The 25,868-nt window shown below is 35.6% G+C and overlaps 1 protein-coding gene across 1 annotated transcript in view; it reads right to left on the reverse strand.

The window, feature by feature from the left end:
* Positions 1-394: 394 nt before the first annotated feature.
* The window catches only part of OXCT1 (3-oxoacid CoA-transferase 1), a 138,799-nt gene continuing 113,325 nt past the window's right edge, over positions 395-25,868 (reverse strand). Inside the window, exons 15-17 of the mRNA XM_049767688.1 lie at positions 13,883-13,963; positions 7,398-7,499; positions 395-546 (exon numbers count right to left, since the gene is read on the reverse strand). Of these exons, the coding sequence (XP_049623645.1) occupies positions 505-546; positions 7,398-7,499; positions 13,883-13,963 (225 nt within the window). The 3' untranslated portion in view covers positions 395-504. The remainder of the gene's footprint in view (positions 547-7,397; positions 7,500-13,882; positions 13,964-25,868) is intronic.

Consider the following 25,868-nt stretch of genomic DNA (forward strand, 5'->3'; position numbering starts at 1 on the left):
TTCACATAGTATGTTATCTTTCAGAAGCAGTAAAATGTTGCCTTGGGTCTACTCTGGCTGGAGTTCTTTTATATCCTTAATCCTTCTATCTCCTCTACCCAACTTACATGCCAGGATTATTTAGCTATCAGGAAAAGTACATCAGTAAATTCTTCCTAAGAGACCATCTTGGCACAAATGATACATTATCAGTATATATTGCACAGAAGGTAAAGATAAATACAACATGAGCACCAATATAAAATAGCCTTCTTAAAATCTTAAAGCAATCTACATTTTTTATTAAAATTTCACAACTAGCCTTCTTGAATCTTAAAGCAATCTACATTTTTGTTTTTAATTAAAATTTCACAACACACTTAAAAGAAAAAAACCTAACGTAGCTTCAAAAAATGAGTTAAAATCTGCTTATTAAACATAAACTTATGATCATGGTATCTCTTAATAAAATCCTACAAGGTTAAAATGAAAACTTCATAGAATGGAGCAATATCTATTTCCATTTCAAGATGTGATCTGCCGCATTGGCATGAGCTTTGGTGAAACCTGTAAAAGAAAAAAGATTAATTAAGTGATTAAAAAAACTCATCATATACACATTTAGACTCTAAACTTGATGTGTTAGTGTGTATGTGGGGGGTAGTGTCAGGTATCTAACGCACAGTCTCACATATGCAAGAAAGTGCTCTACCAAGATAAATCCCTGGCCCTAAACTTCTGAACAAAAATGATGGCAGCCTTGCCCCAGACATCATCTGGCCTATTCTGAGACAGAAAACTCCTTTCTGAATTGTATTTTAGATACCTAGTGGGTCTTAACTTTCTTGCATTATTACTCGTACATTAAAGATTATTAGAACTAGCAAAAATAAGAAGGTGGGGAATATGCAGAGAGAGACAGACAGACAGACAAAAGGTCCAAAAAAAAAAAAAAAAAAAACAATATCTGCTGAATAGATTCACCAGCTGTAAGAGTGATGTCTCTACAAACTGACTCAAAAAAGGAGTCACACTTTAAGGTACCACTCTAATTATCCTCAAAACAGGCCCAGTAATTCACATTTTAAGAGACACTTCATGAAATCTTTGTACTAGCAAGATACCTATTAGTGAAGAGAAATACAATCAATAGCAAACTTTATCAGAAGTTTTGGAATCAGAATTAAAAGATATAAAAGCAGTATAAAGATTAGAAGCCATTACTAAAAGGATGGTAATAGTATTACAACATTAAATGTTGATTATATCTAACATATACAAAATAGTAATTCATTTCTGAAAGTCTTGTTTTGTTTTGAGACTGTACTTGGAGGTGCTCAGGGCTTACTCCTGCCTCTGTACTCAGGGATCACTCAAGGAAGGGCTCAAGGGACCATACGTGGTGCGAAGATCAAACCTAGGTTGGTCCCATGAAAGGTTAAGAGTGCTACCAGATCATATTCTGGTTCCAATGGAAATATAAAATCAGAGAAAAATGAGGACAGGTCTATACTGAATGGTAGAAATTTTAGACAAAACCTTGATGTAAGTTGTTTGAAAAATTTTTCAAAGCTCTATGTCAATACAGATTCAGTCATTCAATTAGGCAGATACTGTAAGTCCCTGGTAAGATTTAGGTAATTTGGATGAGGGGCGGGGGTGTGTCATATTCAGTTGTGCTCAGGGTTTACTTGTCTTTGTGCAGAGAGTTCACTCCTGGTTTTCAGGGGATCATATGAGGTGCCAGAATGGAATCTGGGTCAGCACAAACAAGGCAAGAGCATTGTCTCTGCTCTTTTTTTTTTTTTTTTTTGGGCCACACCCGGCGATGCTCAGGGGTTACTCCTGGTTGTCTGCTCAGAAATAGCTCCTGGCAGGCACGGGGGACCATATGGGACACCGGGATTTGAACCAACCACCTTTGGTCCTGGATCGGCTGCTTGCAAGGCAAATGCCGCTGTGCTATCTCTCCGGGCCCTGTCTCTGCTCTTTTATCTTTCGAGCTCCTTAGGTATTTTTTTGAATCCCTCAAAGACATGCCAGTTGAAGTTGGCCTAAGTGGTATTTTGACTTCCTGAGTGGACAGTTAATACTTTCTTCAATTAATGAATTAAAAAATGAAACAAGTTGATCTGATAAGCTTCAAAGAACTGTCTATTGACGTTAAGTCAGCAATATCAGGAAAGAAATAGGTTTTTAACTTTGATAAATTAAATCATTTTAGTTCATTTATAGTTTATTATGTCATGATTTAATGACCACCTTTTTATCTGACTGACAGCACAAAATAATTTGTATGACATACATGAATCTCATTTAAATTTGCCAAATTCAGGAGCAGATATATAAGATAAAGAAATATTATAGAGGCAAAGTGACAGCCTACATATACATAGTTCTTCAAATATATGGGAAAACAAAAAGTCACGCTCAAGCTTTTTAGATGTGGGTCTCAAAAATGATGCTTTAAATAAACAATAGAACATTTGTAAAAATAAACACAAGTTTCTTTAGAAAACAGCATTCAAATAGATGCTTTATAGCCTTTCTTTTCCAAGGAAAGTGGACACTTTAACATTTTTAGCTAAATATCTGATCCCTTTCTTTCTTTGTCATATCTGCCCTATTTGTGGTTCTTAACATCATTTATATGCTCTGTGGAAAATGGTGATCAGAAATAAAGATGAAGCTTTATGTCAACTGACTTGGCCTGTCTGCCTTTGTTATGAAAAGCATCTGCTAAACCATAATTTTTCTTTCAGTTCTCCAGTGTCATCAACACTAAGCTTATGCAAGCCAAAGCAAATTATCCTGCCACGGTGATCTACAGGCTAAGCACAGACTATATGATTTAAGTGTGAAAGATAAGCCAACAATTTGTCTTCCTAGGCCTCTGAAATCCTAAGAGTGCACTTCCTAATTCTGTGTAAAGTCAGTTCACAATAAATTTTGAAAATGAAAATGTGGGGCCAGAGAGATAGCATGGAAGTAAGGCATTTGCCTTTCATGCAGAAGGTCATTGGTTCAAATCCCGGCATCCCATATGGTCCCCTGAGCCTGCCAGGAGCAATTTCTGAGCATGGAGACAAGAGTAACCCCTGAGTGCTGCTGGATGTGACCCAAAAACTAATAAAAAAAAAAAAAAAAGAAAATGAAAATGTAATCAACTTGGCCAAATGTCGCAGCTAACTTCTTTTATAGTCTACTTACGACATAAATATGTAGTAGTATTGTTATCATTATTTTAACACAAGTGTTTTAGATATATGCCTGCATGGAGAGTAAGACCAAGACTCTTGGAAGTAGGAACTATACCAATTTTTCTATTTTTCCACATCTTATAACTATATGGGACATGCACTGAGTGCTTAAGAAATAATCATGGCTATACTAATGATCTTTGTCAGTTTTATTTTACCCTTAATGTTCAATATAGTTAAAATTTATTTTTAGCTAAACATTTTTGTTTTTTCATTGTAGGAACACGGTCAGCTATGTTAAGGGCTTACTCATTACTCTGTGCTCAAGAATCACTGCTGGCCCAGGGAATCATGTGTGGTGCTGGGAATGGAACTCAGGTCATCCAAGAATAAGTAAATGCCTTACCTGCCATATTATCTCTGGCCCTTATTTATTTTGTGAAAGGAGCCATGCCTGAACCTTGTCCAGAGCTTACTGAGGCTTTACTTCATTAATTAATTGGGCCTGGTATTGCTCAGAATGCTACTCATTCAGGATGGGAGGGGTTCAAACCCAGGTCAGCCACATGCAAGGGAAGTGCCGTACCCACTGTACTATTCCACTGGCCATATTTGAACCTTATTTTTAATTAAATAATAAAATAGAAACATCTTGTTTAAAAATAGTCCATATACATATACAGGAAAGAAATCACTTCTTAAAATAAGTATGCATAAGAAAGAATAGAGTAATCATGAATTCTCTACTCATGAAAAAAGACTGGCAAATAATAAAATAGTAAGTGGTGGGATTTCCATTTTTTTATTCTTGCTGATTTAGCTAATAATATAATTGACCATTGTCACAGAGTGAAACAAGAATAAGCAAAGTGACAATATAGAGGGTACTTTATTGTCTTGCACACGAACAACTAGGACTCAGTCCCCAAGTCTGCTAGGAAAGATTCTAAATGCAGACACAGAAATAAATCCTGAGCACTGCTGGATATGGCAAACAAAATAAATGGGCAAATATAAAAAATCAGACATATTCATTAACATATTGAAGTCCTAACAAGGGACTATGCAATATTATTTTGACTATAAAAATAAATTGCTGCTTTATAAATAATTGAGTGACAGGCTTCAAAATGAGATGGCTATGGTAAAAAACAAACCAAAATAATCTCAATTCATATAAACATTGAAAGCTAGTGGCACAGGACAAAGATAGAAGAGGGTTGTGTCTGCATAGTACCACAATACAGAACTTTCAAAGGACAATCATTTCATCTGGTTCTACAGACCAAGAGTGCTAAGTGAGGTGTTCATTCCTCACTACCATATTCTCCTCCATGTAGGAGGATACCTGAACATTTAACACCCTGGTCCATGAGTGTCCACCAGTGACTTAAGTGATAGGACTGGAGAGCAAGAGCATATAAAATTCAGTCCAACTCTTTCTTCTTATGTAGCAAACACAAGCTCTGTGTTGCTCTTTTTCACTTGGAAAGAAGCATGGTAGGAAACGATTTCAGCTATATAGGCAGTTCTGTGGTTCTCCACTCTGGGTTTATATCTGGAAAGCCTATTGCAGCCATACAACAAAGCTACAGCCGCTATCCTCCCCCTTTATTATAATGGTGAGATTTTCATCTCTACCTGCCCAGCTCTTTTATTTCTTTGAATAGACACAGAATTCAATCCAAAAGAGAGACAAGTCCCTTTATAATAATTCCATTCTGAAGGAGAGTGATCTAGCTGTAAACAACTCCTGTCTAGAGTGTGGTGAAAGTTTCCAGAAAACAGCAGATATTAACAGTTTTACAGCAAATTTTCTGTTGTCTTGTTTAGAGTTTTAGCACAAATGATATTTGAAACTTTTTTTTTAAAGTAAACTTTCAGCTAACACAAAATCATGAGCATACTCATTCAATTATTTTTGGTTACTGTAAATATATAAGAAAACTCTTTCATATGATATTTAAAAGCCCTCTTTTTCTTTCAGATGTTATGCTGTTAACTGCAATGTACCATACAGGCAATTTTTTTTTTTTTTGTTTTTGGGCCACACCCTTTTGCTGCTCTGGAGTTACTCCTGGCTATGTGCTCAGAAATCCCCCCTGGCTTGGGGGAACCATATGGGACACCAGGGGATCGAACCACCGTCCGTCCTAAGCTAGTGCTTGCAAGGCAGACACCTTACCTCTAGCGCCACCTTCCCGGCCCCACAGGCAAGTATTTATAATTCTCTTCAAAAAATCATCCATATTTTACTTTAATCATTATTTTAATATGAAAGACCATAATTTTTTACTATCCTTCTATCTCATATTATGTTGTCTTTTTCTGTGAAATACTCAGTATTTTCTCAAACAGCTTATATTCACTTTTGTATGTTTTGCCAATTCATTTCCTATTGATTGTCCCATTCTAAAGTATATGGGACTTTTATCAACATATCAAAATAGTTTAAATAATTTTTAACGAATTATGCTGTAACCTCTTTACCAACCTATCCCTTTTTATTCTGTTGTAGTCAATTATACAAGGAAGGCTGAGTTATATGGCTTTCTCTCAAACAGAAACTTCAGAATACAATAGCTAGACTATAATTACATAAATAGTAAGATGATACTTATATAATAATAATCATATGGAACATCTCTTGAATTTTAAAATTTAAATAATCTTTTTTTGATTTGTTTTTGTTTTTGTTTTTTCGGGCCACACCGAAACAAACATTTTGTTACTTCAATTCTGTACAGAGAAAGAGTCCACTATGTGTGATCTCATCTGGCAGAGTATAAAGAGATAATATTGATAATTAGATACTTAAAAGCTAATTCTTTGGCCCAGGTGGCTAAACTAACATCACACCTTTTCATTTCAGGAGAACACTGACACACAAATTAACATTTTATTTCAATAGCCTAATTTGAGAAAACAAGATTACATGCCAATGTCCAAAGAATAGAAGATGGTGCTATAATAAAAGAAAGGCCATCAAGATATTTTTCCATGTAAGACATAGAAACCAGTCATTTTTTAAAAAAGAAAAAAAGAAAAAAAATAGTAAAAATATATCTTTTTCATTTCAGTTTCATCTTCATGAGTAACAAAAAAATAAATAACTAAGAAATTTCCTTTATGTTTCCTCTTTTGAAGCAGAGAATTGAACATTCTGTGGATCTCACAAATGGTATTGGATGAAGAGGTTAACACATTCTCTCAAAGAAAAAATATGTAGAGAATAGCTGAATAAGTAAAAAAAAAAGTGTTTACTTTCATCATGGAAGAAATTCTAAAAAGTCAGAATATAAATAAGTCTACTTTTTTTAGGCTCTCCCAAGGTTACTGAAAAGCTAATTAAAGATGTAATTTTTGTTGAAGCAACTCCTTTTCTCCAAAGGGAAAAGTATGGCTAACAGACTTCTTTTCTCCAACAGAAAAGCAGAAAAAGGTTAATAGACAAAAGACTCACATACAGAACTAAAAAAAATTATATGAGAATAAAATAATTATCCAGCAAATTGCTACTACAAAATTTTGTTATGCATTAGTAGTTACTATCCAAACACAGTGCCTAAGCAAAATATATTTTGAGCTTTGGGAATTTCATAAAAGAAATTTCCCTGATATACTTAATTTTGTGACTCAAATTTTTTTGCATGTGATTAAATCTTTATACATTCTATTTTCCTTCCAATGGAAGACACTTCTATTTTGTGACTACAAATCTGGTGTGACGAAATGCCCATGCTAATATTTTTAATATCAATGGCTGAAATAACAAGAATAGAAGTTAGAGGGTCAGAAGCCATCCCCACAAAAAAAAAAAAATCATAGAATTCATAAAAAGTCCATGAGTGACTCAGATTTTTTCAATTCATCAAGTTTTTCCAGAACTGCCACATAACCACAGCTCAGAAGACTGATTGCAAGTCACTTTACTGAAAGTTACTCAGAGTTCAAGTTCTACCTTCGCAGCTCCCAGTGGTCCAGCCTCCCACCCTCACCCCATCTGCTTCTCACTCCTGAGCTGAGCCCAGACTGTGAGTCAGAGTCTGTCTCTTGTTCCCACCTGCTCCCCTTTGGAGCCCCCTCTTTCCACTCCTGTTCTCTGCAAAGGTCAACTCCAAAAATGATCTCAAATTAATGGTTCATGTCCTGTAAACACCCATTAATCAAGGCCCTGATATAGGACAAGTGGCTGGATTTGTTCACAGAAATACTTACTGCAAAGTCACATCCCGTGCTCTTTTTTATATCATCCACTGTCAGGCCCTCCCAGAGTTCGATCAGAGTCAGCCCTTTCTTGCTGTCCACATCAAACACAGCCTGTTGGAATCAAGAAAATGACAAGGACAATTTCTATCACAGTGATCATTTTGTCGCACAAAACAGCAATAACCTAAGTTCCTAAGGAAAATACACAAAATAAGGAAAAAGACATCTGAAAGTCTCCAATGAACACATTTCCACTGTGCTTATATTTGGATAAAAATAAGACCCAAATTATCTCTAATCAGTCTTCAGCATTAAAGCACTGTGCAATACAACTGGTGGTGGTACTCATTAGTAACAGTCGTTTTCGACTTTTGGGGTTATTTAATGGTTGAATCACAGACTACTGCTTTACTTTTGGTCAAAGGGCCCATTAAGATTAAGAATGATTTGATAATCAAAATAAAAATTAAAAAAATGAATGATTTGATAAAAAATGGAGGAGGTGTTTGGAAGGTGAACACACAAGAATAATATGGAACAGCAGTGAAGAATGACAGAAAACATAAGATGCGCTGAAATGAGCAGGTTTGATTATAAATGGATAGGTGACCTGGGCCCGATAAATGCTGGACAAATGCTAAAACTTTCCCTTCAGGCCCTGCAGAAACATATAAGTCAGAGAGGATGGCATAAAAATTTCCCTCCAGTTTGTGCATCCAATGAAGATGCCTAGTTAAGGACAAGAAGTAAATGGCTAACTTTGCCAAACACTCCAATATAGCTTTGTTTGGAAGCACCAGGTGATGGGAGTACCAAGGGCTGTAGCTTGACCTCAGCAGTTGACTTGACCTGTGTTACCAGATTTAGAATACAAGCTTCCATCTTTAGAAAGAGGACAACTTGAAAGGTCCAAAGGGACAGTGCAATGGGTTGAGTGGATGTCTTACATGTAGGAGGCCAATTCAACCTCCAACACTCCATGGTCTCCTGAGTAACTCTAGGAGCAAACTTTCCCAGGCACAAAGTCAGGTGTGCACTGCTGGGAGTGTTCCCCCAAAGACAAAAATAATAAAAGGAGAAGAAAAGAAAAGGAAAGGAAAGAAAAGAAAAGAAAAGAAAAGAAGAGAAAAGAAAAGAAGAAAGGAAAAGAAAAGAAAAGGAGCTTGAGATGAAGAACTCAAAAAAAAAAAAAAAAAGAGAAAACCATAAAAGAAGAAAAATTGAGTTGAAGTTGTAGATGAAATCATTTAATATAACATCAGATCCAGATGGTCACCAGAGTTCTACTTAGAAACTACAGAGGCAGGAAGCTGGGCAGATTGTCTACTGCAAGAAAACTCAATCAAAAATGATTCCTAAGGACTAGAAACAGGTGTTTCTTCAAGGTAGATTCCAGTGTAACAGGGTTGGTTTCTTCTTTTTGGGAATGATTATTAATTTTTGCTATCTAATTCTCTACTGTCCTTTGAACTGATCTTTACAACAACTATGTTTTGGAAGTGGTGCAGGAGTCAGGCCTGGACTCTGTTCCTTGAGAGTCAAACTCTAAATTGTCATTTTAAAATACATTTTTGGTTGAGGCTAATATAAAAGCACAGCAACATGTAGAAAGAAAAACAACTGGACTTTAGGTCAAAATGAAATTCCAGCTCTGCCTTATGCTGGCCGCACAATCTGGTCAGAGCTTCTTTATGGAACAAATATAACATGCATACTCAAGCACCCTGCATTAAGCCTGGTGCCAGATAGTGTGTTCTTTCTCCTATTATCTTAAGATATTGTCACTTGTAAGTAAATACAGATAAAGGTCCAGAAATAGTTATTATTACCTACTGATTACTATTTTCCTGAGAAGCAAAACAATGATAAATGATATTTGCATCATCTGATGAAATCTCAGATAACTTGGTTGGTCTTACTGGGAAGGGAAACCACTGGAGAGTCAAGTATCTATTATACAAAGGAAGAAATTTTTCTTTTAATATGTTTAGAAAGAGTTTTCTTTGAAGGTATGAAGAATAAACAAAAATGTGTAAAAATTATAACTAAAAGCTAAAAGATCTAAAAGCTACAATAAATTGTTCTAATACCAAAAAATAATATTTCATCTGCCTTTTTTCCACAGATAAATGCACTTTTTACTGCCACCTCAAGAGGCTACTTTATGGGATAAAGTACTTCAATATAGCCAAGTTACTACAAAGGAAGGCACCTTTTGTCACCTTATTCTAGCACCACTGAACTAGAAAATTAGGGCTGTCATATGCCCACAGTCTCCTTCAGATGAAAAACTTTATGAGCTAAAAATAGAATTCTCATTCATATCTGATGTAGGGCTACAAATACTCACTAGTCTTAATTATAGTGAATTCTTTTTTTGGGGGGGGGGCCACACCCAAAAACCCAGGGTTCCTCCTGGCTGTCTGCTCAGAAATAGCTCCTGGCAGGCACGAGGGACCATATGGGACACCGGGATTCAAACCAACCACCTTTGGTCCTGGATCGGCTGCTTGCAAGACAAACACCGCTGTGCTATCTCTCTGGGCCCTGTAGTGAATTCTTATTCCTGCATTCAACAGATATTTATTGGATACCTACTGTGCATTAGCACAGTGATGAACATGCATCACTCCCTTCCTTGAGGTACCTAAATTTTCATATCACACTAAATTTGACTTTACTATTCTCACTTTCCTATGCCTTCATCTATAGCTAAGGTTCTAGTTATCTCCATAAGCTAATGACTTCCTCTGGTTTATTCCAATATTGGCTTCTCTTCCAAACACCAGATTTTCATATCTGAGGGTTTATATAAAAAAATATCTCTTAGGGGCCAGACAGATAGCATGGAGGTAAGGCGTTTGCCTTGCATGCAAAAGGATGGTGGTTAGAATCCCGGCATCCCATATGGTCCCCTGAGGCTGCCAGGAGCGATTTCTGAGCGTAGAGCTAGGAGTAACCCCTGAATGCTGCCGGGTGTGACTCCAAAACCAAAAAAAAAAAATCTCAGTTGGATTGTTTAGGATGTTCAATTATTTAGGAATCTCAAGTGAAGTATGTCAAAATAGAATCTATTCTTTACCAGTTCTCTTCCTATAACTACAAGCTTCATTCAAGTTACAATAGTTTAACCAAGGCCGAAGAGATAGCATGGAGGTAAGGCATTTGCCTTTCATGCAGAACGTCAGCGGTTCGAATCCCGGCATCCCATATGATCCCTGAGCCTGCCAGGAATGATTTCTGAGCATAGAGCCAGGAGTAACCCCTGAGCACTGCCAGGTGTGACCCCCAAAACAAACGAACATACAAACAAACAAACAAAAAAACCAATAGTTTAACCAGCCTCTCTAGTTAGGAAAATAACTGAATGATCTCTGCCCTCACAATTCATCATCAAATTAGGTTGAGTATGTTTCCTATATCTCTTTCAACGCTTTCTGACCTGTTTAGGAGCCTGATATTTTTTGATCAGATCACTGAAGTCTAGATAGAGACTAGATCTTTAAGTGGACTGTCTCATCTCTTCCCCAACACCCTCAGCATACATAATAGCTACTGTTCTTTCTAAAATACAAATCTATCCATGTATCCCCAGATACAGAAAGACTCTCTGCTGTCTTACAGATAAAATTCACATATTTTTAACAAGCTATTTGCCACTGTCTCCTTTCTAATTTGATCTAAACCAGCTATTACTGTACCCTGCTATACCAAATATCTTCAGGACGTTTGTGTCTTCTTAACACATTTTTCTTAAGATGCTTTCTTTCTTTTTTTTTTTTTTTTAGGATGCTTTCTTAACTTCTGCAATTCTGGTTATTTTCTTGCCTTTGTCTAGAAAGATCTCTTTCGTCATACTTTCCCTTATAAAACTCTGACTTACCTTTCAAGATTCATTATTCAATCTATCAATTTTCTTGTCAAGGAAAGTACAGTACAATTTACACAACTAGCTATTCACTCTGTATGGCACCATGCTAAGTACTGGGTAAACAGCATTGAATGAGATTGGCAGAGCATAAAGATTAGTTCAACCAGTGGTCAGTGCCAAGTTACATAACAACGAGCACTCCAGGAAGTGTCCAGAAGACTTGGGGAGGAGAAGACTTGCCAAAGAAAGAAATATACAGTTGGGATCAAAGCAGTGAGCAGTAATGACCAAGATGACCTGAGTGCATAGGGCATTAAATCAGGAAGAGGTTGAATGAACAGTCTCAGAAATCATGCAGCATACATAGTACATAGCATTTTTAAGGGCTGAAATGGCAGAAATGTTAAAGTAGAAAGAAACTGAGTTTAAAGAATAAGGGTTACAGATTTCAAATAATTTGCAAAATGTGAACACTATTTTATTCCAGTCAGTAGATTTCCTGGACACTCCCCTAAAACAATCAAGAAGACTTCTTTTACATCCCTATCTGCTATCTAGCATGGCTGTAATCACTTTTTACACTCAAACTGCTAGAACAGTTGGGCATTTTCTGTCCCTCTGACATGTGCTCCTTGAAGGCACACACAAAGTCTCCACTCATTTCAGAGAAGGTGCTCACAAATGACTATTACAAGAATGAATGAATAAAACAAGTTGTGCATAAAAATGGGTCTAAAACATTTTTTAGTGAAACAAGATCATTTTTATTGAAACTTACTTAGAATGACATAAGAAAGAGAAAGTACATTTTCAAGAGCAAAAAGAAGCTATTTTTTCCCAGTGGAAAAAGCAAGCAAAAGACACAAACAAGGGCGGAAGTGGTGGCACAAGCGTCTGCCTTGCCTGCGCTAGCCTATGACAGACCTTGATTTGATCCCCTGGCATCAAATATGGTCCCCCAAGCAAGGAGCGATTTCTGAGTGCATAGCCAGGAGTAACCCCTAAGTGTCACCAGGTGTGGCCCTAAAAAAAACAAACAAAAAAACAAACAACCCCCTGTTCCCCCAAAAAACCAAAGACACAAGCAAGTGAGCTACAAAAGATAAACAAGTGAGGAGATACATATTCAAGGGAGACCATGGTCTTGAAGGGCAAGTCTAAAACATTTTTAAATGCCAATAAAATAAGGTTAGAGACAAATAATAAAATGGTTTACTTTTAGTTAGAAAAACAATAGATATAAAATATATTCTGTATGTACATGAAAATATTACCAATTAAATGAATGGTGAAAAGTGCCGAGATGCAGCAATGAGTGCTGAGATGGCCAGAAATTTCTTTATGATGAAGAGAATCATGTTAGACTTAACAAAAGACAAGGTGCTTGGGGGTGTTGCAGAGAGAAACACTGAACTTAGCAGAACAGGGCAGCATATGGAATAAGGAACTAGGAAGAAAAAGCCCTTGGGAGAAGACCAGAGGAAAACGTGGCTGGAATTATTGTTGAAACATCACTGCTTCATTAAAAAAAAGGCAGGATGGAGGAGTATCTTTATTTTCAAAGTAATGTATTTCTTTCAACAAGTCCTATCTACAGTACCAGAAGTTTTTAACAAATAATAAAACTGCAAAGAGAAATGTTCTGCCCCCTTTATGCACTTGTTCTCTACAAGTCACATTTATGAAATTCTACATAAATTCTGCTCTGGCTTTCAACCAAAGGAATGATGATAATTAAAAAAAAACACACATCAATTTTGATATAGCTAATTCTCCTTAATCATGACAATGAGATCCTCCTGCTCACTTGTGAGAATAATGTTATACTAACATCACAGTTTCAAACCTGAGTCTGGAAGATGACTGTAGGAGGTTACTAGTTAGTGTCCTCTAATCTGAGATGCTTTCAGTTGAGCCATTGCACAGTATTTTCCATCTAAGAAGAAAAAATCTAGTGCAGCATTCTTCAACCTTGTTAAAACAGTCTTACCTACTGTTCCACAAAGTAATAACCAATGTGGTAGTCCAGAGGTTTTCAACCTTTCTAATAAATCTGCTACATCTCCATTTACCACTGGTTACAGGAGGTTAATCTGGAGAGGCCCAAAGACAGTGGTGTGTTCTGAAAGCCACTCTGTGATACAAAAACCACTGGTTTCTTGGCTTACTACTGATACCTAAGCTGCAATTTGCACAAAAGTGATTAAAATTCAATTTTAGATGAGTCTCCTAAAATGGAATCAAACAATTAATATTTAGAGAAAGCAAAGAAGAAAGTGAAAGATAATAAATAAATCTTTAACTATATTTACATTAAAATATAGACTTGATAAAAAATCAAGCAGAAGAATCAGTGACACTGATTACATCACTGATTACATAACAATTTAAGTTATTGTCAAGGACTGCTGTGTTTTAATACATCTCAAGAAACCTGCATTGTAAGATGTCTACATTTAGGAACCAATGGATCAATTAATTGAGCTATTTAATTTAAATTAAATTAATCCTATGGCTAACAATGTCATTACTTTTAGAAGGTAACAAGAATGATACAAATGTTTATAAATTAAAAAATGAGATGGCAGACATTAGTGAAGATAAAGAGCGAGAGGCACTTTACCTTTTCTGTAATGATGCGGTTGACACATTGCTTTCCTGTCAGAGGTAACGTGCATTTCTCCATGATTTTATGTGTATTTCCCTATTTCAAAGAAAAAACATCAACAAATGGTATTTAGGAAACAAATTTATTTCTTGCTCTAGTATGGCTATAGCTAACAGGAACTATCAAAGAAAATGTCTCCCAAGTACAAACTACTTCAAAATCTTTGTTCAGACATTTTTTTATTACTGTTTTTCCTATAAGAACTGTCTGTTCCTGAGGCAACTTAGGGCAAATGCCAAAATGAATAGCCAAAGGCATAAGTGATTTGGCTGGGAAATGGTCAAATGAAATGGAAATGGTCAAATTCCACAGATTTGACTTCTCAAGCTTCAATGTTTGTCATCCTGTTATGAGTATTTTATGGCTCGTATCCTACTTGCTTTTCTCTTCCAGAGAATGAACTCCATGAGCTATTTGCCAAGCACAGGAAACAGACTGGACATAAGTGCACAATACCATTTTTCCTAAAGAGTATTATTTTTTGTTTAAAAAATGAATATAAAAACTCTTGCCTTAGATTAACAAACAGAACTATGGCCTTGGATTATAAAAGTCAGCTCACAAGGCAGTGGGGGGAGGGATAAAGAGGTGGCCTAAAAAGAAGGGGGATCTTGACACTTGGATGTGGGGAGATGTAGTGATGATGTACATCAATACTGCTAGCTCAATTTTAAACATATGCTAAACTATAATATAAAAAATAAGTAAAGAAGAATATGTGCATAGAAAATGGCAGTTTCTTATCTCCCTTTTTGACTCTTAGGCCTGCTTTCCACAAGAGTCAATTTTAAATTGTTTATATCATTTTAATTTATACTACTATACGGTTTTCTTCTTATATCTTCTCTGTGTCTGTCTCTCTTATTTTGGTTTTGGGACATCTCTTGCAGTGCTCGGGATCCCTCCTGGTGGGACTCAAGGGAATATATGGGGTGCCAGGAATTGAATCTGGGCCATCCATGTACAAAGAAAGTGCTCTATCCACTGTACTATCTGCCCAACTCCTTCCTTCTTCAGTTTTGCTACTTCCTCCCTTCCCATCTCTTTGCTGTTTACTGCAATTACAACACACAGGGTAGCACACACTTAGTGGTTATACTCACACATGTAGTTCCAGAAAGCCCTGTGGAGCCAATAATGACTCTTAGTTTGGTAAGTACCTGGGGCTGAACTAATGGTTTCAAGTGTGCTCTGCCCCTGAACTACATCCTTGGATCTGTATCTCTGCATTTTAAAATAGGATGGTTATCCATAATATCTATTTCTTGATCAGTCAATTTTATATATCAGCACTGAACTCCTATGGCATATGAAAATGTAATTCTATGTAATTCATTTTACCATTTCCAATATAGCTATTTTAGTATTCAGTTAATTCAACAGTCAGATCTTACCAAACTGAGAATGACGACATAAAAGTTCATTGCTGGGTGAGGTAGTAAAAAATACCACAGTAATATTTACTTTCCTTGACAGTTATTTGATTTTAGTAGAATCTGTCTGGCCTTCAATTTATTAGTAAAAGGTGAGCTAGTCTAAGTCCACTTTCCCCCTTAGGGGCTGATGCAATACAACAGGTAGGTTGTTTGCCTTGCAAGCAGAAGACCTGATTTCAATCACTAGATTCTCATATGGTCCTTCAAGCACTGTCAGGAGTAATTCCTAAATGCAGAGTCAGGAGTAACACCCTTAGCATCTCTGTGTGTGGACCAAATACAAAACGAAAAAAATCCACTTTTTCCCCCTCAGTTTCATTTTTAACCACAGCGCTTTCAACATAAAAGAGAAACTTGCAGTACAATGAAGAAAAAGAAAACAATAATAACAATAAATTTTCACTCATCACTACTACCACTACTACCCCTGCCCTAAGGTTGAAAGGTTGGTTTTATGATCTAAACTTCTAATCCCCTTTTATTCAATATTTAAGTTCTTTTCTCCAAGCACCTGGAGTCTAACTTAATACTTCTCTTGAGGCTAAAAGCTACCATAACTCATTGTAGATCTATTAAAAATGACAAAAATGCTTTCATATGGACTTAAATCAATCACATATGCAAGAGTATGTGATCAACTCAAATAATTTACCTATAAAATGATACCACCACCTAGTTTAGATCTCCTCAAAGCAGCTATCTAAACAAGTATAAAATGAGACAAGGAATTTCAAACTACCATAATTAAAATTTTAGTCCTTTTTAACTCCATTGCATATTGATAATTAAAAAACTTCAATGTGTTTAAGGCTATGCATGGTACAAAAAGTATTAACTTTATTTTTTAGTGATTGGGAATGAAAATATGGAAAGGATTGCCAACAAAAGCCACTTTAATCAAAATCTGATTTTGTTTATTGTTAAATGTTATAAAAAAGAAAGGACATTATACCTTTAATAACATGTTGCAAGTGTCTGCATTTCATTATATAAGAAAATGTATAGTTTTAAAAATAAAATTCACTTTCACTTTATTTTTATGATGTATTTCCTTTCCAGATTTCAAAGAAACTTCGCATGTGTCACAGAAGCTTAAGTAAAGAGTTAAAATTAATAATGAATATTCAAACTTCTACACTTGTCAGGTCTCCTTACATTTAATGTACTTCAAATAAGCATGTGACAAAGAATTCTAAGCCTACCTGTGAATAAAGTGAACAATCTGTAGACCTCTGCAAGGAACATTTTCTGCAAGAACTTTTTTGCTTTGTTCTCATTATTTTTGCAAGATCTACATTTTATGTGAAAGCAGCGAGTCAGATTTTAATGAACAGTCAAATTTGTTGTAGGAGGAACCAGGAATTTCAACCGACAGAATTATCTAGTCCCTATCAAGACACATCTCCAATGAACTCTAAACATATAAACTGCATCATGTAGAGGGTAAGACTGTTGTCTGAAGCCAGAAGGACCTGGGTGTCAAGTCTGTCTCTGCTTCTCATAAACTGTGAAAAGTTCCAATGCCTGCACTGCCCTCTCTGCTTTATACTTATGGCGTGATTATGAAATACAAGGACCCAGCAGCACTGAGCAAATTTTCAATACATATTAGCTATTATCATTTACACAATGTCCAGTTAACCTTTCTGTAGTTGACCACGGATTTCCTTCAGAGCTCTTAAGTTCCTGTGTGAAGTTGAACACACAGTTTCATAGATAATGCCCCCCAACATTATCCTGAGACAGATTAATAAAAACACAGGTATCAGCGGATAAACTATGTGACAAGAAAGGAAACTGGTATCAAGTGTACTCTTGCAGCAAAAAGGAGGTAGCTAGGTGACTCCATTCACATTTAGCTTCACGACATAACACACATCAAGGGAAAGAATGAAAAATGAGATGCAGAAAGATTTTTTAAAATGTCACAATTTCAATATTCAACAATAGATTAGCTATGAAGCCAAACTATGACTAACTCCCACTTTAGCACTCTATTCGAACCAGGCCGAGCTGAGCCTTCCAATGTGGTATGGCAGCTGCATAGATTAATGATTCACGAAGGAAGAACAATTGCCGAGTTTTTAGCATTTAAAAATAAATCTGAAAAAGAGACGCAGAGTAATGGGGCAGCAAAGAACACTATATAAGGAATTCAAAGACCCAGTTTTTTTGTCTTTACTGAATTTAAGTCATTTTAGTCCTTTGAAATTCTTTTCTTTTCCCCCCTCTAGATTTTAATTGAGGCACCATGGTTTACAATACTGCTAATGAGAGTTTTGATTCTTCAATGTTTTTAGCATCATGTCCATCACCAGTGTCAGCAGACCCTGCCAGTGTCTAAGTTCCCCTCTCATGCTTCCCCCACCCTCAGTAAACTTATGTTGTCCGGTTCCCAGGTTTCTTGTCATTGACCATTTGATACTCTCTTATTACGTTTGTTGGTACTCACAAATGAGAAATCATTCTGTATTTGCCCATTTCCTGCCTGACTTCATGAAGCATTTTATCCTCTAGTTCTAACCATGTTGTGGCAAACTGTGTGACTTCATTTTATTATGATCTATATCCCAATGGGTATATAGATCACATCTTTTTTTCCACTCATCTATCTTGGACATTTGGTTTTTTTCTGTATCTTGATTATTGTAAATAATGTGGGCATAAATACAGGAACACAGATGCCTTTTTGAAATTGCTTTTGGGTTCTTGGAGTAGATGCAAAGAAATGGAATTTTTGAGTCATATAGAAAGAAAGCTCAATTTTATTTTTTTAAGCAAGAAAAGGTAGGTTTTATTTTTTAAATATTTTATTGAAACCACTGAGATATACAAAGTTCTTCACAGTTGGGTTTCAGACATACAATGTTTCAGGGCCAATCACATCACCAGTGTCGACCTCCCTCCAAGAAAATTATCTCTCCTGTAAGACTCAGGGAATCGATGCTGGAAATTAAACCCAGGTCTGTCCTTGGACAGCTGCATGCAAGCCAAACACCCTATTATCACTCAGGTCCTGATTAATATTCCTCAGCCATTTGTAGGTCTCCAGGATATTCCATAAGGATCTGAAGTAAAAATATGTAAATGAGGAGACACCCACTTATACCCAGTTTGGAGAAAACTGGCAGGGGAAGGAGGCCACAGGAAGAAAACAAGATCATAAAGAGGCAAGTGTCTGAAAAGGATTAAGAAACACTAACCTGCATGAATGCTTAGATTTTCTTTCTCTACCTTATCCAGATTTTCTCTTTTCCCCTTTATTATGTATATTTCTCATATAAGAAATAGAAAATAACCAATTTTTGAGTGGACTTCATAGTTTCTGTCACTGGCCTCATGATGATCTCTAAGTCTTTGGCTCCTGTGAAATTCTGGGCCTAAAATTCTTAATAATAAATGATTTTAATAATAACAAATTTCCTTGTCATCATTATGTTTTATGTTATTGGGATGATATTAATCTATCCAACCAGCTCTCTTGCTTATAATTTATTGATCATTGCATTTAATGCTTCTTAAGTATGTCTGCAATTTATTTATTCTTTCATTCACATTCTCTGGAAAACCTTTAATTATCAAGGACAAAGGAGACTATTTTATAAGTTTGTTGGCCCTTAAGAAACTTAAAAATATCACCTGAAACAGACACCATGTCCTAATTTTAATATATTCTATTATATTGATCATACCTTACCCCAAAATTCAAGTGCTACTATCCTCTCTGTTTCTTAGGACTTGGTGCTTGATGTCATCTTTCTTAGGGTAACAATCTCCAAGACAGTATCCCATGTCCATGCTCCAGTGACCCACCTCTGAGCATGTTGCTGTGCTACTATGATTCCTTCACTCAGTGCATATGTTGTGACTGTTGCCTTCTATCCATTCCCCTCTGTATTCTGAGCTCAGATGCTTAGCCTTCATATTTGCAGTAGTGAGTGCAGTACTAAGAAAAGCACAGAGGTAAACAAAGACTATCTGAGTACTACAACTTATTATTGCAGTTCTCATTTGAAGAACCCCAACTGAGTTGGAGCTATCAACTTCCATGAACTGATTGTGCTAATGATCAACCAGAAGTTACTACCTATCTAGTCCTAGGATAGGTATTGTACTTTCCCAACATTTCTGAGTTCACTGGAAAAAAATGGTTGCTGGCAGAAGTATGCAGGGGACTAATATACTTGGGAAGAAAGAATCTTGATCAAAGGGGAAAGTAGACACCTCACACTGCAGTATGAAATATATACATTTATAAATGAAGAAAAACAGCATTTACATTTATTCTACCATCCCTGCCTGCTCCACACTAAAGCTGCAAGGCTTGTATTAATATGTTGAACAAACAGAATACTGTGGATAGTAGCACAATGAAACCTGTGACAGATCTCCCTTGAGGCTTGCAAAAGATGAAAAGAACCGGAACATCACTGTCCCTTGCTTTTCTCTTCTCCACACAGAGCTGCTTTATACTCTCTCTATCTTTCTCTCTCTCCCTTCCTAAAAATATGAAATAGTAGAAATTGTGTTACAAAATATAATGCTCTCTCAAATCACTGCAATGACTGATGTGGTACACAGAAAAGGAAAATGGGTTTTTCTAAAGAAACAAACCCAAGGTACAAAGAATGAATGGACACAGTGATGATATCACTCACACCAGGTCTATCCTCATGGGATATTTCTGGCCTTTATATAGCACCTATTTGGTAGCGATTCCAGAATAGTACACGAGGAGCTGAGTGGAAATATTTGCTAGTTCTGAAGAAAAGGGCAGTTGCAATTACAAGTGATTTTTATATGTGAATGTAATAACAGTTTGTGGTTACAGGCACATTCTCGAGGGAAAACAATACACAGAGAAAGCCATTTCCCTGAATACAGTCTTCAGGGGTTTGAGATCCTAGAATAGAAGGTCATTTTTCTTCAATATAATACAAAAATCTTTCTCATAGCCTTTTATCTTCTCTCTAAAGGTTACATCCCAGCATCTCTACCCTAGCATGGCAAAGCTCTAAAATAAGAGTGATTATTCACTTCTTCCATTTCTTGTGGTACTGGACAAAGTTTATTTGTATTTCTTTTTTTTTTTTAAATGTGAAGAAGATAATCTGAGGCCAGAGACATCGTACAGAGAATGAAGTGCATGCTTTATAAATAGCTGATCTGGGTTCCATTCTTGGCTCCCAATATGGACCCCCAAGTCCCATCTGGAGTGATCCCGTAACAGTCATAAGTAAGCCTTGAGTCCTGAGTAAGGCCACATGCCAGTGGACCCAAAACTAAACCAAACCAAACAAAAATAAAAAGATAGTTAAGCTATAAAGCGTGGAGTCAGGAAGACAGCTCAGCGGTAGGGCATGTGTTTTGCACACAACTGACCCAGGACAGACTTGGGTTTGATCCCTGGTATCTCATATCGTCCCCGGAACTGCTAGGAGCATTTCTGAGCGCAGAGCCAGGAGTGACCCCTGAGCACCATCAAGTGTAGCCCAAACCTCTCCCCAAAGTTATAAAATTTAAATTTATTATCTTAGTTAAATCCTAAAGGACATTTTAAAGAGTTTTACTGGTTGTTGGACTATGGTCTGCAGCCCCTCCCCCATTAGTATATTTTTGGCAATGACTTTATTAATGGAAAAACTAAAAATGAAGACTTTGCAAGGATTCATTTTATAAAGATGAATTTCCCCAAATATATACTAGCCACTAAAGAGTTTCATTAAACAAGTTATCAAATTTTTTTATGTATGGAAAAATTAAATGATCTGAAACTATAAATAATTATAAATTACCCTGACAAAACACTTTCTTGAGATAATGTTACCAAAATTTATCTAAAGGATGTTTTTCAGTAAAATATTATTTTAGTCTTTCAGATGACAAGATTTTGTTAATAGTCTGATTCAAAATAAACAGGACTAATAAAACTAATTTACTTTTTATAATTCTTCACCACAGAAAGTACAGAGGATTCAAGATTTCTCTAGGATGCCTCAAGCATCAAGACTGTATTTAATATAAATATTATCCCAAAATATTTAAAATATAGTTATGGTTCTTTTTTATTTCTCCAATACAAACCTACTAGTATAATAAAAAATGTTTTAGAAATAGGACTCACATTTATATTCTCTAAAACAGATAGCTAAGCTTTGCTTGTTTCCAATAAAAAACAGCTATGACTGAATTTCTTTGCTTTTGTGCTCTGAAGGTATTTTTACCCTTAGGAACATAGCACACAATACTGAAAACAAAACATTTCCTTTATTGTTAGTAGTGATGGTACTTAGCAGACAGAAAAGTTTGGCAAAAAATAAAAGGCCCACAGACAGAATACATGAATTCTTGGCTTGCTTTTTCCTCTTAATTTTCTACTACACTTTTGTCAATGACACTCAGTTTGATTTTACATGGGAAACATTAAAATTGAAGACACGAGAGTATTGTAGTGATGAAATGGAGACAGCAAACATGTACTGGACAAAGTTGAAAAGTATCTCCATTTAAATAAAAATATTTCAAGTGTTGGTGAATTTAACTAGTATTTATTTAGTCTAAATATGCACCAAACATTATTCAGTTTATTTAGAGCGTATAAAAAGCAAGGCCTCTGCTCTCATGGAGTTGACAGTCCAGAGAAGAAAAGAATGAAGGATCATGAAAAGAAAAGGGATATATTCAGGGAGAATACCTGTATTACTCTGAATTGAGATCTACTATAATGAAGGAGCAAGCTATGCAGGTATCAAGTAAAAGTCACAAAAATAACAAGTGCAAGGTCCCTGAGATAGAAGAATAACAAATAGTATAGAAACTTCCTGGAAGAAAGTATGGCTGGAGCTAGGTGGGCAAAAGGAGAAAAGGTCACATATGGAATAAATCATAGAGGGTTTTAGAAACAATAAGAACTTTCGATTTTAATTCAAATGGGATGCTATGAGGATTTCTGAGCCAAGGAATACATCATATCATCTTTATACTAATATCTGTCTTTTGCCCTTGGTTGCTCCCTTATTTTGGCTACTTCAATAGTTCTAAAATAAATATAGGGGCATATATATCTTCTCAAATTACTGTTTTCATGTTCTTCAGGTAAATACTCAGAAGTGAGATTATTGGATCATGTAGTTGTTCAATTTTTTATTTAAAAAAAAAAACAACTCATATTTTTCTTTATACTGCACAAACTTGCCTTCTCACTAATGTGGTAAAAGGGTTTCTTTTTCTCCAGATACATTAAGTATAATTACTGTATCTTTATGATTCATAAGAACTACTCTAACTGATGTAAAGTAAAATATTATGTTTTGATTTCCTTTCTCCTGATGATTAACAATGTAGAACAACTTATCAGGTCTCTATTGGCCATCTGGTGAAAGAAATGTCTATTTAGATCATCTTCTCAATTTACTCAGATTATACAGTTTTAGGGTTGATGATGTTATACAGTTTAGGGTTGATGATGTTAAGTTGTCTGACCTGTTTATATACTTTGGATTCTAATGTTTTATTTGACACATGTTTTTCAAAATCAACATCAAAACCAGTGTTAAAAAGCTAATCATCTATGTATTCTTAAATATTTTATGAGTTCAGGCCTTATAAGACAGTATAAGGCAGTAGTCTACTTTCATTCTTCTGCTTATGGCTTTTTATTTTTCTCAGTATATTTTATTTAACAGACTTTACTTTTTCCACTGTATGGACTTCATTATCCTGTCATAAATTGGTTGCCCATATCTGTGCAGCTTTATTTCTAGATCAATCCTGGATTTCTGCTTCATTCAAATGCTGTTCTGTTTTGATTTCTAACATCACAATAGTTTAAAGTTAGTAAGCATACTACCTGGTTTTGTTCCTTTTTTCTTCTTCTCAGAAGAGTTCTTTAGTAATTTCTTAAAAATTTTAGAATTTTGGGGAGCCAGAATGATAGCACAGTAGGTAAGATGTTTGCCTTGCAGATGGTCGACCTGTGTTAGATCCTCAGAATCCCATATGGTCTTCTGAGCCTGCCAGAATTAATTTCTGAGCACACAGACAGGAATAACCCCTGAAGACTACTAGGTGCAGCTCCCAAACCAAAAAAACAAAAGAACAACAACAAAAAACTTTTTTACTTATTTTTTTAAAAAATGCTATTGCATTTTAGTAGAAATTACTTTAAGTCTGCATATTGCTTAGAGTGGCCACTCTGAGAACAATACTGATTCTACCAGTCCATGAGAACAAAATGCCTTTCCACTTTCAGTTTCCTACAACAGTTCCCTAATAGTTTCTAGGTTTTTTTTCCTTTCCTCAAGATTCAATTGAGAGGTATATAATTCAAAAAATTTATCGAATTCTTCTACATTTTTGTAGAAATTTGTTCATACAGATGGTCACAGTAATTTATAACTTTTAGTATCTGTGGTGTCAATGTAATGTCATTTCTTTCTTTTCTGGTTTTATTTGTATTTTCTATCTTCTCCTTATTGAGTCATTCAACAGTTTGCCAATTTTTCTGATTTTATTTTTAACATGTAAACTGGAATGTGAATTTATTTCAAATTCAGCGATATAAAAGACCAACAGGGAAAAAAAAACATAAACAACCAAAAACACTTGCTTAGGTCAGCCCACAATTAACTTAACAAAAATTTTTCAAAACCAGACATTAGGTTCAAAATACTTCTTTTCACACCCTTGAATGATGCTATAGTGAACAATGGCTGTAATAAAACATATATTGCAGGCACATTTCCAGCTACTTCTAGTTATTGCTATTGTTATTTTATCTTCTTTCCTTTCTTGCTCTCTCATCATATATTTGCTCTCTTTCCTTCTTTTCACTGGATCCCAAGAATCACAAACTTCTGATGTGTCTGAGGTCTCGCATGCTTGCATCTTTCATTTTTCTGCATTTATCTTCAAATTGAAGCATATGTTATCTACCCTTCAACATCTTCTACTTATGTTTCAGAAATGCCACTTGCAGGTGTTTCAGCAACTGCTTGAATGAATGAGTTTAGATTTAAACTGGTCCAGCAGTGCAAGAGTTTGGTCTTCCCTAGATGTTCCTTTCTTTATTTACTCTGTTTACTTTGTTTGTTTGTTTGTTTGTTTTGGGGTCACACCCGGCAGCACTCAGGGGTTACTCCTGGCTCTACACTCAGAAATTGCTCCTGGCAGGCTTGGGGGACCATATGGGATGCCGAGATTCGAACCACCATCCTTCTGCATGCAAGGCAAATGCCCTGCCTTCATGCTATCTCTCCGGCCCCCTCTTTCCTCAATGTTCATCCTTCTGCTTGTCGCTATTGTAATGTGGATCAGCATGAGATCAGCCTCTTCCTCTTCACATCTTTCTTCAATTTGTTTTGATGTGTTTTCTATGTATTTTTTAGTTGGCTGCTAAAAGTTCCCTCATCTTGCTTCTTTACTAAGTCCTTCAGGCTTAGAGCTCTGGTGATCCAGGCATGATGGATGGTGCTTGGGAGTCATCACGACCACAACTGGTATTGTTTCGGGGTTATGTGATGACAGGGATTAGATTCAGGGTCTCAAACCTAAGGGGCATGTGCTCGGCCCTTTTTCAATTTTGCCAATTTTTGAAAAAATAATAGTAACTCTTGGTTTCATTGATCTTCCTTTTTATATCTCCTTGTCCTCTTTCTTTCCTCCTTCCTACCCTCAGTCCCTCCTTTAGATGTAAAGTTAGTTATTTGAAATTTTTCTTGTTTCTTGAAATAAGCCTTCACTGAAATAAACTTATTTACTAAAGCTTTTGCTTTATACTGGAATCCCAAATATTCCAATATCATATTTTTCATTCTTGACTCCTGATATTCCTTAATTTCTGCTTTGACCTTTTTTGGCTAGTCAACAGCACAGTGTTAAACCTCTATATTAACTTGTTAGCTTTCTTCATTAGTTGCTTTATAACCTCATACATGGTTGAAAAAGACACTTGCCATAATTTCAATTTTTTAAGTTTTATTGAAATTTGTTTTATTTCCCAACATGTGATCTATTCATGACACTGTTCTGAGTTCTTGTTAGTTTTCAAAATAAGTGCACTATTAAGAATAAACCAATCCTTATTTTAATCATAAATAAATGTGGTTTTTACATTCATTAAAAAAGACAGTATCTAGGAGAATATTTTCAACTTTAATTCTGGTCTAAAACTCAGAAAAGATTCCTTTCTGTTTTTTTTTATAAAGAAATTTCTAATCAAACGTTTGAAGCACCATTTCCTTTCCTCTATCAGAAAATTCAGTTAATGAGAAAGAAAAGGCTTTAGAGGGGAAAAAAGACAGAGAGAAATTTTCTAAATACAGGCTTAATGTTTTGAAAGTCAACACACAAAAATAATCTGAAATGAGTCAGAATACAATGCCTATGCATCAACACTAAAGTAACAACAATAGAAAAGTTGGAAAGCATTTTCTCCAAATAGACATTATGTTCTGTAAAGACTTGGACTTGATTTGCAATCTTGGCATCATTTTGCATCTAAAGTG

This window comes from Suncus etruscus, chromosome 2 (genome assembly GCF_024139225.1).
Source record: "Suncus etruscus isolate mSunEtr1 chromosome 2, mSunEtr1.pri.cur, whole genome shotgun sequence".
NCBI lineage: Eukaryota > Metazoa > Chordata > Mammalia > Eulipotyphla > Soricidae > Suncus > Suncus etruscus.